General features: G+C 54.1%; 1 protein-coding gene across 30 annotated transcripts in view; it reads left to right on the forward strand.

Moving 5' to 3' along the window:
- The window catches only part of SCRIB (scribble planar cell polarity protein), a 212,188-nt gene that overhangs the window by 83,705 nt on the left and 113,226 nt on the right, over window positions 1-15,257 (forward strand). For 29 of the 30 annotated variants that reach the window (XM_032762915.2, XM_075063333.1, XM_075063340.1 and 26 more), the window contains 7 exons: window positions 882-1,196; window positions 1,991-2,071; window positions 7,366-7,623; window positions 7,879-7,989; window positions 8,599-8,775; window positions 9,621-9,737; window positions 10,570-10,758. In XM_032762915.2, coding sequence (XP_032618806.1) covers window positions 882-1,196; window positions 1,991-2,071; window positions 7,366-7,623; window positions 7,879-7,989; window positions 8,599-8,775; window positions 9,621-9,737; window positions 10,570-10,758 — 1,248 coding nt within the window. Of the gene's footprint in view, window positions 1-881; window positions 1,197-1,990; window positions 2,072-2,165; window positions 2,383-7,365; window positions 7,624-7,878; window positions 7,990-8,598; window positions 8,776-9,620; window positions 9,738-10,569; window positions 10,759-15,257 lie in introns of those variants that run through there. The other variant, XM_075063355.1, reaches the window with a different exon arrangement.

Below are 15,257 nucleotides of genomic sequence, written 5' to 3' on the forward strand. Positions count from 1 at the left end.
GGGGGCTTGATGTGGGGTGGTGTGTGTGTGTGTGTAGGCTCCCTGTGGGGTCGGTGTGTGTAGGGGGGCTCCCTGTGGGATAAGTGTCTGTGGGGAGGGGCTGTTCCCTGTGGGGTTGGTGTGTGTGTAAGGGGCTCCATGTGGGGTTGTGGGGGGTCACTGTGGGGTCGGTGTGTGTGGGAGGCTCCATGTGGACTGGGGTGTGTGGGGCAGGGGTCTCCCTGCGGGGCTGGGGGGGTCACTGTGGGGTTGAGGTGTGCAGAGGGGCTCCCTATGGGGTTGGTGTGTGTGGGGAGGGCGTTCCCTGTGAGGTGGGGTGGGGGCTTCCTGTGGGGTGGTGTGTGTGTGTGGGGCTCCCTGTGGGATTGGTGTGTGTAGGGAGTCTCCCTTTGGGGTAGGGTGTGGGGGGGCTCCCTGTGGGGTGGTATGTGTATGTGGGAGGCTCCATGTGAGGTGGGGTGTGTGGGGCAGGAGTCTCCTTGCGGGGCTAGGGGACTCCCTGTGGGGTTGGTGTGTGTGTAGGGGGTCTCCCTGTGGGGCGGAGGATGTGTGTGGGGCAGGGCTCTCCCTGTGGGGTCGATGTGTGTAGGGGGGGCTCCCTGTGGGTAGATCTGTGTTTGTGTGGTGGGGGGGCATTCTCTGTGGGGTTGGTGTGTGTGGCGGTTTCCTGTGGGGTTGGTGTGTGCGGGGCTCCATGCGGGGTGGTGTGTGGGAGGCAGGGGTCTCCCTGCAGGGCCGGGGGGAGTCACTGTGGGGTCGATGTGTGTGTGGGCTCCCTGTGGAGTTGGTGTGGGGGGGCTCCTTGTGAGTTTGGGGGAGCGTTGGGGGGGGTTGGGGACTCCCCGTGCCAGCCTCCCACCTTGACCCCTGTCCTTGCCCAGGTGAATGGAGTAGCCCTGCACTGTGCGGAGCACCACATGGCAGTGGAGGCACTGCGTGGCTCAGGCAGCTCCGTCTCCATGACGGTGCTTCGGGAGCGGATGGTGGAGCCCGAGAACGCCATCACGGTTACACCGCTGCGCCCCGAGGACGATTACAGCCCACGAGAGCCACGGGGTGGCCTGTGCTTTCCAGAGCGGCCTGAGGGAGCACCACCCACAGACAGATTCTCCACCTGCCTCATGCGCAATGAGAAGGGACTGGGCTTCAGCATTGCCGGGGGCAAGGGCTCCACGCCCTACAGGGCGGGTGACACGGTGAGCCAGCAGGGGGGTCTTCGGGAGAGCGCTGCCTGATGTCTCTGCAGGCTGGGTCTCTCTGAGCCCCTGGGGGAGGGGTGCTCTGCCCCATCTGTATGCAGGGCAGGTGGGGGCAGGGGAGGGGGTCTCCCTGAGCCCCTAGGGGAGGGGAGCTCAGCCCCCATGTCAAAGGGAAGGTGGGTGTGGGGGGAAGGGGGTCTCCCTGAGCTCCCAGGGGAAGAGTGTTCTGCCCCATCTGTATGCAGGGCAGGTTGGTGCAGGGGTAGGGGGGTCTCCCTGAGCCCCCGGGGGAGGGGAGCTCAGCCCTCATGTCTCAGGGCAGGTGGGCATGCGGGGAGGGGAGCTCAGCCCCAGATCTCTGCAGGCCGGGGGACAGGTGGCGTTTCCCTGCACTCCTATGGGGGTGTCATTAGCTCTGTGCCAGGCAGAGGAGCTCAGGCGGGCAGGGGTGGGGGTGGGGCTGGCAGTGGTAGCCAGTGACATTCAGTCCTGGCTCCCCCTCCTCTCGGCTTGTGTATTCTGAGCTTCCGCTGAGTCAGGCTTTCCTGGAGCCAGAGGCTCCACGCAGGGTTTGGGGGACTGAGGAGTCCGAGGGTGAGGTGTGGAGTGGCCAGGGTCAGAAGGGGGATGGGGAGTGAGGGAGTGGTGTGATAGAGGGGCAGGGGGCTTTGGTCCCGGTGGGAAGGGGGCTGAGGGTCTGGGACTTGGCCAGCTGCTGGGAAGGGATCTGGATGTGGAGGTGCTCCGGTGATGAGGTGGGGGCATCTCTGACCCCCATGGCTCTATTTCAGGGGATCTTTATCTCTCGGATCGCAGAGGGTGGTGCGGCCCATCGGGACGGGACGCTGCACGTTGGAGACCGGGTCATCTCGGTGAGTGCTTGGGGCCTTGGGGTAGCCATGGGAGGGAGAGGTAGTGCTGGTGAGTCTTGCCAGAAGCTGTCATTTACTGTTACTGTTTCTGTAGGAGTTAGGAAAGCAGATCCCACTGTCCCTCCTCAGCCCCTTCTCCAGGGGTCTGTCTCCTTGTCACTTGACCTCTGGGCTCCTTTCCCAGCTCCTAGGGCCCAAGAGAGAGCAGCAGCTCCCGCTCATGCTGTCCCAGCCTGTCACCAGCTTTGACTGGCTCTTGGCAAGGCTGGTGCCCACCCTTACACAGTGAACGCTTGACTCACAGTACCTTGGTGAGTCCCTCCAGCAGCGCTGGCTGCACTGGGGAGTTGCGGCCCCCTGATGCTTCACTGGGTAGGTGGGGTCTGCTCCCCCGTTGGGATCTGCGAAGCTGCACTACATAGGGTGGACACGTCTTCCCCTTAGGGCCCTGTGGGTGCTGCCCAGGGGACCAGTGACTCTTGCCCACGTTGGTGGCAGTTGTTCCCTCCAGAAAGCCAGGGGGTCAGTGTAGGTGATAGATGGAGAGGGGAGGGTTGTCAAGCCAAGTGTGAGGCCCAGGGGGACTTGGTGTAACCCTTTTTCCTGGTCTTTGATTCGAAGCTTTGGTCCCCAGTTCCTGCTGCTGCTTGTGCCAGTGACTCAGATCCCACCTCTGCCTCTAACCTCGTACCTCTCTGCTAATCTGTGTCACTTGCGCTCCTTCCTGCCCCCTTTCCCCAAGCTCGCATGCTGCCTCTGAGCGAATGGAAGCTCCTGCATCCTGGTGCTGGTGGTGGGTTTCTAGTCCAGCTGCTGTGGTAAGAGCAAAAGTTACCACAGAGCTGGTGCGGGTAAGCACTGATACAGCCTTGTCAGTGCTGGCTTCTGTCTGCTCTATCCCTGGGCCTGGGGTCTGCGCTGTTTTCCCTTTCTCATGAAAACCCTTTGTAGCACTGAGCTGGGCCTGGCACCATTTTTCTTCATATGGGGCTTGGGTGGCCCAGCATCTCTCCCTCTGTTCCTCCTCCCCTGCTCCTCTTCTTCTAGGCCTTCCAAAATTGAGCCATGGCCTGGACAGCAGCTGATCCCAGGGAGCTGTCTAGATTAGCTAGAGCCCTATGGGGTGTCTCTGCTTGCTGTACTGTGGGGATTGTGTAGCTGTAGCCAGGTGGCACCCAAGGCCAGATCCACATGGTACCAGTTGGCACCCCCTGCAGTGGGGTCAGAAAGACTCTCGAGCTGTTTGTCAGACTGCAGTCTGTCTTCTCAGGGTGGGAAGATGAGGCCATTTCAGCATTCCTCAGTGTCAGCAGTGTGGGTAGGCTGCCCCCTCAGCCCATTCTCTGCATGGATCAGGGCTTGTAGGAAGGGTATTTGGTTTCAGCACACACATAGGCCTTGCTGTCATCAATCATTTTGGTCAGTCGTTCTCAACCGGGGTACATGTACCCCTGTGGGTATGCAGAGGTCTTCAAGGAGGTACATCAGGTCATCTAGAGATTTGCCTAGTTTTACAACAGGTTACATTAGAAGCACTAGCAATGTCAGTACCAAACTCAAATTTCAGACAATGACTTGTTTATACTGCTCCATAGACTACATTTTTGTATGTTTATGTTTGATTCTGTAAGCAAGTAGATTTTAAGTGAGGTGAAACATGAGGTGTGCAAGACAAATTAGACTCCTGAAAAGGGTACAGTAGTCTGGAAAGGTTGAGAGCCACTGTTCTTGGTGACATGATGGATGTGGTGTCATGGCTTGTATAGAAAAAATAGCCTCCTCTGCCTCAACTGGCACATTCCTGCTCATGCGAGCCTATTGCCCATGCTTGAGTATGCACAGTAACAAGAGACTGCAGTGCTGAGCTTCAGAGTCTAGCACTTGGGATCATGGGGATGAGTGCGGTATCAGTCCATAGAGAGAGATCCTTTCCTCCTCCAGCCTGACTGCTGCTTTCCTGGTCTGGGCGTTGCACAGAGCTCTCTGCATTTTAGCAACGGCTTTTGCAGGCCATGGCCTCTCCAGCAGCTGTTTGTCTCCTGACAAGATCTGCCACTATGCCTTTTACCCTCCTGCGGTGCAGGATGGCTTTGTTGCTGCTAGGATGGCATCTCCCCACGGGAGCATCCAGTGGCCCTGTGGGCTGGGATTCCATCCCCACCTGCCAAGTGTCTGTAGACCTACGGCGTTCCTACTTCCTGACTGTTCTGTGGACCTCTGTGAATTGGAGCCTGTGCAGAATGCCCAGAAGCCAGTGCCCCGTGGTTCACCTAGATTGGCCCTGTGGGACTGTGGTGACTCTTTGAAGTGGATGTTTCTAATTCTTCCCTGAAGGTTTGATGACTTGCTGTCAGCCTCCAAAATACGAGAATCCAGGTCAAAATGCAGGACCTTGGCTAGCGAGAAGCCCCATGTTAATCTGTTTCTTACAAAGTCTTCAACTGGGCAGCACCTGCCTGTCCTTACTGGGCAGGTTTTCAGTAGGTGATAGTCCTGGCATGTACAAGTGTGAGTTTGTGACCATCCCCAGGGTCTAAATGAGGCAGTTGGGCAGACCTTGGCGTGCTGCGGGCAGGAGACAGGCAGGCTGCCTGTGAGTGCTGCAAGCAGGCAGATGCCAGTACATGTGTCTGTGAGAAAGAGCAAGCATCCAATGCCCATGGTGCTAGCTAGGGGTATCAGTTCTTAGGCCTTAGCTCCCACCAGTCCTAAGGGGCCTATATTTTCCTGAGAAAAGAAATACAGCGTAGCTTCCTACTCTCATCCTTGTCCTCAAAACCTCCTCTGCACCCTTCTTCTGCGGGAGGCCTGCCCTCTGCTGGGGGGGTAGGGTGGGGGCTTTGAGCATGTGGATTGAGGGACCCAACCAAGGTCTTTTTCCAAACTTAACACCCCAAAAACATGCCTGTGGTTGGCTACTAACGCTCCAGTCCTCACCCCTGTTCTGACCAGTCTTTCTCCTTCATTGTGAATAATATCCCTCATCAATGGCTGTGTGTGTTAGAAGGTAACTAGAACTCTCTTGAAGCTGGGGGGGACAGGCCAGAGGAGATGGAATGAAGGGCAGAAGGCAAATAGGAGTGGGAAGAGAGGGCAGGGACCCCAGGTCGTGGTAGGTGGTACAGGATTGGGGACACAGGGGGTAGGGAGTGGGGATGGAGCGGAACAGAGGAGGTACAGGATTGAGGATGGAGGGCAGGGAGCCCAGGAGGGGAAGGTACCAGACTGGGGACATAGGGCTGGGCCTGGGGCAGAGAGGGATCCCTGGATTTTGGAGGTGGAGGGAGAGGGCAGTCAGTTGGCAGCAACAGAACTGGGGATGGAGCAGATGGTAGCGAACTAGACGGAAGTGAGAGGGCAGTGGCAGCTCTTTGCTTACACAGAGGTGGAGATTGGGCTCCTGTCACTGGGAGATACAGCCTCTCTGTGGCACGGGACCATGTAGGGAGCTGCTTGCACAGAGGGCAGCTGGTAGTTTTCCCTTTCTCTGGGCATTGGGCAGCCCCGCCTGCTCTTACTGGCCCTGCTCTGTCTGGCCATGACATAGCTAGGCTGAGGTTACAGAGGAAAACTTGCTCTGTGCGTGAGCACAGCACCCTGAGCTGCAGCCTGGGTCCAGCCTGGGTCCAAGATAAAGAACAGTGCTCAACAGACCAAGGGCAGTTCGCAAAGCCAGACCTCAGTCCAGGGAGCCTGTGCAGCTGCTGCAGGTGTGTCCGGTGCAGCTGGTGGGTCTTGGCCCCTGGTGGCCACCAGGAGCTAGTGGCTGGGTTTATTCTCCACCTCCTACTCTCCTTCTCCCCACCCCCAGAGCCTCTTGCTTTGTATATGTTTGGGATGGGCTCTCTCCCCATCGCTGGTACTCAGAGTGATCAGAAGAGTCTTCACTGAGAGGGCTCTCATGGACTACTCACTGTGAGGACAGAGGGGGAGTCCCTCCCATCCATGTCTGTGGTATGGTCAGAAGCAGAACCCTGCACTTTCAGTGTTCCTCTTGATTGGGCTGGAAAATGGCTCTGGGGAGGAGGTGATGGGGTAGATAATGGAGATAGGAGCCAGGGATGTCAGGAGGTGCCTCACCTCAGGCTTCTTTGGTACAGGCTCGTGTGGCTCAGGTGGAGTGTGACATTTGCTCTCTGGAGTGAGTAGTGCCAGGTCTGGTGAGGGTGAGGATGAGGCTGGTTGTGGGCAGTGTCACCGGGATCCACATATCCACATATGAGGCCTGCTGGGAGGATGCTTCAGGCCCAGTCTGTGAATGGCTGGCTTTGTCTGGGAACTCCTTTCTAGTGCAGAGCTGGGGCTTAGCTGTAACATTTCCAGCCAGCCCTTTGGATCACAGACCTTGCTTGTCCTTGGCATTACAAGTCTCTGGCTCATTTCAGAGCAGAATTGTAGCCCTTTTGGTTTCCCAGGGCCCCTTGGCAGGCTTTGCCCTGACAGATTGAAGGAAATATGGTGTTTTTACACCTAGGAGGGCAGTACCCAGTGGTGATGAAGGGCCACCATGAACCATCCTGAGGGTGGGAAATGAGGCACCCCATGGGGACCAATTCATCTCCCACTCTGCTCGCTGTGAGAGGCAGAGGCTCCACTGCACCCACGGTGGCCTGGCATGTTTGGGCTCTGCCGTAGGGGCATAGCAGGACCAGCAGGTGCTTCAGAACTACTATGTCCACAAGAATAATAACTGAAGAAGTTTATTGCTTGAGCAATAATTTTTCTTCTGAATGTGGCAGTCTCCTGCCAGGAAGCGTCTCTCCAGCCTCTTCCCGCGCTGGGATCTTCCTGGCCCTCATTCCTGTAGTGTGGCCCCTTGGACCTGGCATTTGTGATCTTGCAGGAAAGCTGGGGTGGGGGAGTCTGTGCAGAGCCAGTGCAGGGTGAGGCACAGTTTCCTGGGTACTTATTAAAAAGGAGCAGAGTTGTGGGGATGGCTAGCGTATGTGATGGGACTCCCGGAAGCTGGGTCTTCGTGCTTAGCCGATGTGCTCTCCTGATACATTGCTGAGGCACTGGCTGCTACTCTGGGCCCTGCCATGTAAGGTGGTGGGAGGGGGCATTGATGGGCAGCTAGATGGCTGGCTAGAAGAAAGGTTATGGCCAAGTGGGATATCGGCAGCTACTCAGGGCTCCGCCATCTAGGGAGGGGTAGTGTTGGTGAGGCACATGGTGGTTTGGCTCAGGACAGTGGGGGACAGGGTGCTGGGATCCCATGTGATGCTCAGCAGGTGCCTGGCAGGGCAGGGTGTACTGGCGTGATGTGCTGACACTGGGTTTGCGGGTTGTTCTAGATCAATGGGGTAGACATGACAGAAGCCAGGCATGATCAGGCAGTAGCGCTGCTTACCGCATCCTCCCCCACCATCGCGCTGCTGGTAGAGAGAGAGGGTACACAGCAGCTCAGCGAGGGAGACTCACCAGTGGTGCAGCGAGTGCGCACGCACTCCCCACCACCACCTCCCAGCCATGGGGAGAGCCCGCCTGAGGAGACGCCTCTGCTGCAAAGGAACCATCTGCCCAAAGGCCTGGAGGACCAGTACCCCATTGAGGTAAGGGATTTGGGGCTTTGACTGGCCCGGTGCTCTGTTAATTGGACAGGACTGGGGTTCCGAGCTGTTCCTCAAAGGACTGGCCACCATGTTGTTGGGCTGTTGGGAAGTGGCTGGGTCTCCCATGTGTTGCTGGAGCCTCCTTGACGCTCATTCCCAGGCAAGGTCTCTGTGTCTGGGGGTAGTTTTCCAGGCACAGTCACTGCTTGGTACTCCTTGCCCTCTCCCTGGCTGTATGATCTTTGCTCCCTGCAGGAGATCTGTCTGGTCAAAGCTGGGGGGCCCCTGGGGCTCAGCATTGTTGGAGGCAGTGACCATTCAAGCCACCCATTTGGGATTCATGAACCAGGTGTCTTTATCTCAAAGGTAGGGACCCATGTGGGCAGCCCAGTCTGGGCATGTCTGAGGGAATATGTCCATTGGGGATGGAGTCTCTGGAACAAGGAGACTGGAGAATGGAAATGCCTCAAGGAAGCTTGGGGGTGGGGGAGAAGGCAGGGGATGGAACCGTCTTGTTTTGAGGCATGAGGGTTTGGGAGGAGTCTGTGGGGAGGGTGTCATAGGGGGGTTTGCCAGCTATGGGGAGCAGTGGGAGGAGCCCGTGGGGAGGGTGTCACAGGGTGTTTGGCAGCTTAGGGGGGGCAGTGAGAGGAGTCTGTAGGGAGGGTGTCACAGGGTGTTTGGCAGCTATGGGGGGCAGTGGGAGGAGTCTGTGGGGAGAGTGTCACAGGGTGTTTGGCAGCTATGGGGGGGCAGTGGGAGGAGTCTGTGGGGAGGGTGTCACAGGGTGTTTGGCAGCTCAGGGGGCAGGGGCAGGAATCCATTGAGGTTTCCTAGGGAAGCTCTGCCATTCATCTCCCCGCTGGGTAGGGTCTGCTCAGGGTGTGTATGGCTACATCAGCAGCTCTGCTAGGAGGTGGATATCTGCTCCCATCAGAGTCCCTTTCCAGCCTTAACACCAGAGGCTCTCTGCAGGTCATTCCCCTTGGGCTGGCATCCCGCAGTGGCTTGCGAGTAGGGGACAGGATCCTGGAGGTCAATACTATTGACCTGCGCCATGCTACCCACCAGGAGGCTGTGAATGCCCTGCTGTCCAGTACACAGGAGCTGAGCATGTTGGTGCGACGAGATCCTCCGCCATCTGGCATGCAGGTAGATTCTGAGAGGGGAGAGGAGCCCAAGTGGGAGCAGCAGCCCTGGTCTGGGCACAGCCTGACAACTCTACTGACAAAAGTGCATGTAGGAAAATTCACAGACACTGCCTTTGGAACTCCCCATTAGGAAATGCAGTAGGTGGAGGTGGGTAAACCGGAGCAGGAGAAGAGCTCCCTTGTATTCATAGAATATTAGGGTTGGAATGGACCTCAAGGTATCATCTAGTCCAACCCCCTGCTCAAAGCAGGACCAATCCCCAAATGGCCCCTCAAGGACTGCGCTCACAACCCTGGGTTTAGCAAGCCAATGCTCAAACCACTGAGCTATCCCTCCCCCTGCCCAGATCTTTATTAGTATTAAATGGCCCTGCTCCTGGGAGGAGACAGTTTGAGTGGGGCTGTGCCCTTGCTCCCCAGGGGGCTGTGTCCTCGGGCAGGCAGTCTCTGCTCCATCTGAGCCTAGATGGAAGGCTGGATGAGAGGTGCAGCTCCACAGCTGGATGAAGTTTCCCCTCTCTCCTGGTGGCAGGAGCGATCTCAGATGAGGAGGCGGGTACCCAGCCTGGGACTGGCAAGAGTTCATCGTTACACCCAACAGTCACTATGGCTGGAGGCTGGATGGGGTTCTGCCCCCTTAGACCCAGAACTGGGAGAGGAGAACCACAACAAACCCATCAGACCAAAGAAGGTGGAAACCACAGAGCTGGCCCTTTCCTGGCTATTCGGTGCATGGTCTGCTACCAGCACCAACAGTCCCCCCGCACCTCCAGTCAGAGTCTGTCAGCCACATTTTCAGCCCAAACTAAATCAAACTGGAGACAGGGACCTTTTTTGTGCCCACAGGAAATCTGCATTGAGAAGGCTCCTGGAGAAAAGCTGGGCATCAGCATTCGGGGGGGAGCGAAAGGCCATGCTGGGAACCCCTTTGACCCCACCGATGAGGGGATCTTCATCTCCAAGGTAACAGACTCAGGGTGCCCTGCACAGAGCAGGGGCTATTAGGCAGGAAGCAGAAAGGAGTTCCTGTGGGAAATCAGGCCTCCTCCCAGTTTCCATGTGGTCTCTCTGTTTGATTCCACTTCTCCCCATGTAAACATGCATGCACGTTCCTTCCTGCTAGAACCCACACAGTGTGCTTAAGTTCCCCGCAAACCCCAGTTCCCATGGAATGTCTGTGTGCTCATTCGCTTTATTACCAGTCGCTCTCCCTGCTCTGAGGGATGGCATGTGAGTGCTCTCCCCCGGCCCCCCGAGGAATTGTGCAAGCATTTTCCTGCTCCCCCCATGAGGAATGGCATGTGAGTCGTCTTCTTTTCACACGCTTCCCCCACCGTACCAAGGAGTTATGGGTGACTGCTCCCTAACCCCTGCGCGCTGAGGAGTTGTGGGCGAGCGCTCTCCTCGGCATCATGGGCAGGCACTCCCCCTATGCCTGCCGTTGTGCTGTCATGCATGAGCCCCTCCCCTCACCATGCTGAGGAGTCACGTATGTATGTGCTGTCAGAGAAATCACGTGTGATCCCTCTCCCTGCCCACTCCCTGCCCCAGGAATGGCATACAATCACTCCCCTTTCCCACTCTCCCCAAGGAATTGCGTAAGTGCTCTCCTTTCCCAAGCCCAACATATCTCTTGTGCTCATTCTCCTTCCCTTCCCTCCTGCATAAACACATGGGCACCTCCTTTCCCTACTGCCTGCATGTAGTGTCCTCTCTTCCACTCCCTTCCCTCCCACGACTCCCTGCGCGTTCTTCTTGTCCCCCTCCCCATTCTCAGCCCTCTTGTCCCTTCCAGGTGAGCTCCTCTGGGGCTGCTGCCAGGGATGGTCGGCTGAAGGTGGGGCTGCGGATCCTGGAGGTGAATCACCAGAGTCTGCTGGGAATGACGCACACAGAGGCAGTGCAGATCCTACGCAGTGTGGGTGACAAGCTCCTTGTGCTTGTGTGTGATGGCTTTGACCCCAAGGCTGCAGCTGCCATTGAGGTGAGAGCCTGGGGGAGGGGGCGGGGTAAGGCCAGTGCCAGGAGGAGCCCTGTGGCGGACAGGTTCCTCCATAAAAACACTGTCTTCATATATGTATGGAGTGACCCTCACAACTGCCACAAAGTGACACCCCACCCTAGGCCGACACCTACAGTGCAGGGAGTCCTTATGTTGGCACCCCCAGAGGGCAGAGATAAGGTGTCTGGGGTGCTGTGTGGGGAATATTGCCTGAAGTGAGCAACAAAAATGATTAGGGGGCTGGAACACATGACTTATGAGGAGAGGCTGAGGGAACTGGGATCGTTTAGTCTGCAGAAGAGAAGAGTGAGGGGAGATTTGATAGCAGCCTTCAACTACCTGAAGGGGGGGGGGGTTCCAAAGAGGATGGAGCTCGGCTGTTCTCAGTGGTAGCAGATGTCAGAACAAGGAGCAATGGTCTCAAGTTGCAGTGCGGGAGGTTTAGGTTGGATATTAGGAAACACTTTCACTAGGAGGGTGGTGAAGCACTGGAATGGGTTCCCTAGGAAGGTGGTGGAATCTCCTTAGAAGTTTTTAAGGTCAGGCTTGACAAAGCCCTGGCTGGGATGATTTAGTTGGGGATTGGTCCTGCTTTGAGCAGGGGGTTGCACTAGATTACCTCCTAAGGTCCCTTCCACCCCTGATATTCTATAATTCTGTGATTCTTGTGTTTCTACACTTTAATGTCGAATATTTGAAATACCGCCTTCCAGAAAGGCACAGAGAGCAGAAAGCCCTGCTATGCAGCAGCAACCCTTAACCCATCTTAACTCATTTCTCATGAGTAGTGCGACACAGGCAGGGCTAGAGAGGGATTTGAAGTAGGATAGAGTAGAGACCTTACACACCAATTTGGGGAAGGTGTTCTGTGTCTACAGGGCAGCATGAATGAAGGTCCAGATCTATGAGAGAAGCTGACGACAGTCAGTGGGGGCTGCATTGCTGGTGAAGTTGAGGAGTCAGGGACAATATGATTCAAGACAAGAGTAGATAAGTATGGAAGGACAGTGGTGAAGGTGATATATGGGAGCCAGGGGAGGATTCATTAAGGGGGTGAGATGGTCGGAGCAACAGCCAAAGAAGATGATCTTAGCAGCCAAGTTTTGTAAGGACCAGAGAGGGGTGGTGGATGTGAAGGAGGCTGCAGTGATGAAGATGGGAGTATTAGCTTCATGGACAGGAAGAGAAGGTTGGATCTCAGAGATTTTTGGTGGACAAAAGGGAAAGATTTGATCTTGGCCCGACCATGGGGAGCTGGAGAGATGGCAGAACCAAAGCTACCCCCACTTTGGAGGCCTGAGTATCAAGAAGGCTCGTGGCACTGTGCACAGTGACAGTGAAAGTGTGGAGAAGGAAGGACTGGGAGGGAAGATCAGGAGCTCCTGTTGGGCCATGTTGAGATATCCAGGAGGAGATATGAGACGGGCTGAAAGCAGATGGAGGGAGACTAGTGGAGAGGCAGATTTATGAATCATCACTTCTCACCTAATCTTGGAGTCAGAACAGTTGTAATAACCTGCACTGGTCTCCACAGATGGGATCGTTCCTCCCAAGTGACTGAGTGACACAGGCAATGGGTAATGGGCCAAGAGTGAAAAAGAGGCATGAATTGATTGGGATGGAGGAGAGGAGAGAGCTGCACTGACAATACCGTGGCAATGGCATACTTGAGCAGACAGGGACACAAAGACACCAGCACTGCACCAGGAGGCTAGATCATTGCCCTGCTTGCAATCAATTTGGGTCTGGTATATCGGGGAAGGTGAACTTGGTGTCAAAGTGGCTCAGCAAAGCTAGGGTTAGCACCAGGGAAGCGGTGCCTCACAGCCTCCTCTGGATCTTTGGAGTCTCAAATCCTCCATGTGTTTGTCAAACAGTAAGAGACAAAGGCTTTTGGCCAGGCAGCACCATTCGGAATCAGCAATAAGAACTGTCCCAGACGTGTTCCCAGAGGTGCTGTTGGTTTGTCTCCGAGACTATGCCTGGCAGGACAATGGAGAAGATGGAGAACAAAGCATGCTAACAATGGCTGCCATGACTAGCCACAGGGTCTGTGAGTGTTTGACCCAATCCTGATGCACACTATACTCCAAGGAATGGTGCCTAAGTCAGAGATCTTCTGACATACGTGCCAGTAGCCACCCAAATCTCAGCCCGTTGGAACTGAGGTTCCTAGAATCCTGTCACTGACATGCTTCTGCTTTCCAGGAAGAAATCAATCAGTTCCACATGTCCTGCACGCACATTCAGCAGTTACTACAAAACAGCTTATCCGTGGGCCTTGGAAAAAGCACATTTCTCTCTATCCAGGCACTGTGATCGGCTCCATTGCTGTAGTAGATCTGCATCTCCCACATCTGTCCTGATATCATTAGAGATGGAGAGCTGAGACATGAACAAGGGGGAGCGACTTGCCCAAGCTCATGCAGAGTGTGGCAGACCTGGAGATTGAACCCAGGGTTTCTGCTTCCCAGCACCAGGTCTTATCCATTAGGCCGTCCTTTCTTGTGGCTACTATAAGTGTGATTAGCTGCAAAAGGCCTCAACCATAAGAACATAAGAACGGCCATACCGGGTTAGACCAAAGGTCCATCTAGCCCAGTATCTGTCTACCGACAGTGGCCAATGCCAGGTGCCCCAGAGGGAGTGAGCCTAACAGGCAATGATCAAGTGATCTCTCTCCTGCCATCCATCTCCATCCTCTGATGAACAGAGGCTAGGGACACCATTCTTTACCCTTCCTGGCTAATAGCCATTTATGGACTTAACCACCATGAATTTATCCAGTTCCCTTTTAAACATTGTTATAGTCCCAGCCTTCACAACCTCCTCAGGTAAGAAGTTCCACAATTGACTGTGCGCTGTGTGAAAGAAGAACTTCCTTTTATTTGTTTTAAACTGCTACCTATTAATTCATTTGGTGACCCCTAGTTCTTGTATTATGGGAATAAGTAAATAACTAACTTTTCCTTATCCACTTTCTCCACATCACTCATGATTTTATATACCTCTATCATATCCCCCCTTAGTCTCCTCTTTTCCAAGCTGAAGAGGCCTAGCCTCTTTAATCTTTCCTCATATGGGACCCTCTCCAAACCCCTAATCATTTTAGTTGCCCTTTTCTGAACCTTTTCTAGTGCTAGAATATCTTTTTTGAGGTGAGGAGACCACATCTGTACACAGTATTCGAGATGTGGGCGTACCATGGATTTATATAAGGGCAATAATATATTCTCAGTCTTATTCTCTATCCCCTTTTTAATGATTCCTAACATCTTGTTTGCTTTTTTGACCGCCTCTGCACACTGCGTGGACATCTTCAGAGAACTATCCACGATGACGCCAAGATCTTTTTCCTGACTCGTTGTAGCTAAATTAGCCCCCATCATATTGTATGTATAGTTGGGGTTATTTTTTCCAATGTGCATTACTTTACATTTATCCACATTAAATTTCATTTGCCATTTTGTTGCCCAATCACTTAGTTTTGTGAGATCTTTTTGAAGTTCTTCACAATCTGCTTTGGTCTTAACTATCTTGAGTAGTTTAGTATCATCTGCAAACTTTGCCACCTCACTGTTTACCCCTTTCTCCAGATCATTTATGAATAAATTGAATAGGATTGGTCCTAGGACTGACCCTTGGGGACACCACTAGTTACCCCTCTCCATTCTGAGAATTTACCATTAATTCCTACCCTTTGTTCCCTGTCTTTTAACCAGTTCTCAATCCATGAAAGGACCTTCCCTTTTTATCCCATGACAGCTTAATTTACGTAAGAGCCTTTGGTGAGGGACCTTGTCAAAGGCTTTCTGGAAATCTAAGTACACTATGTCCACTGGATCCCCCTTGTCCACATGTTTGTTGACCCCTTCAAAGAACTCTAATAGATTAGTAAGACACACGATTTCCCTTTACAGAAACCATGTTGACTATTGCTCAACAGTTTATGTTTTTCTATGTGTCTGACAATTTTTTTCTAACTATTGTTTCGACTAATTTGCCCGGTACCGACGTTAGACTTACCGGTCTGTAATTGCCGGGATCACCTCTAGAGCCCTTTTTAAATATTGCGTTACATTAGCTAACTTCCAGTCATTGGGTACCGAAGCCGATTTAAAGGACAGGTTACAAACCTTAGTTAATAGTTCCGCAACTTCACATTTGAGTTCTTTCAGAACTCTTGGGTGAATGCCATCTGGTCCCGGTGACTTGTTAATGTTGAGTTTATCAATTAATTCCAAAACCTCCTCTAGTGACACTTCAATCTGTGACAGTTCTCTCAGATTTGTCACCTACAAAAGCCAGCTCAGGTTTGGGAATCTCCCTAACATCCTCAGCCGTGAAGACTGAAGCAAAGAATCCATTTAGTTTCTCCGCAATGACTTTATCGTCTTTAAGCGCTCCTTTTGTATTTCGATCGTCAAGGGGCCCCACTGGTTGTTTAGCAGGCTTCCTGCTTCTGATGTACTTAAAAAACA

This window comes from Chelonoidis abingdonii, chromosome 2 (assembly GCF_003597395.2).
Source record: "Chelonoidis abingdonii isolate Lonesome George chromosome 2, CheloAbing_2.0, whole genome shotgun sequence".
Classification (NCBI taxonomy): domain Eukaryota; kingdom Metazoa; phylum Chordata; order Testudines; family Testudinidae; genus Chelonoidis; species Chelonoidis abingdonii.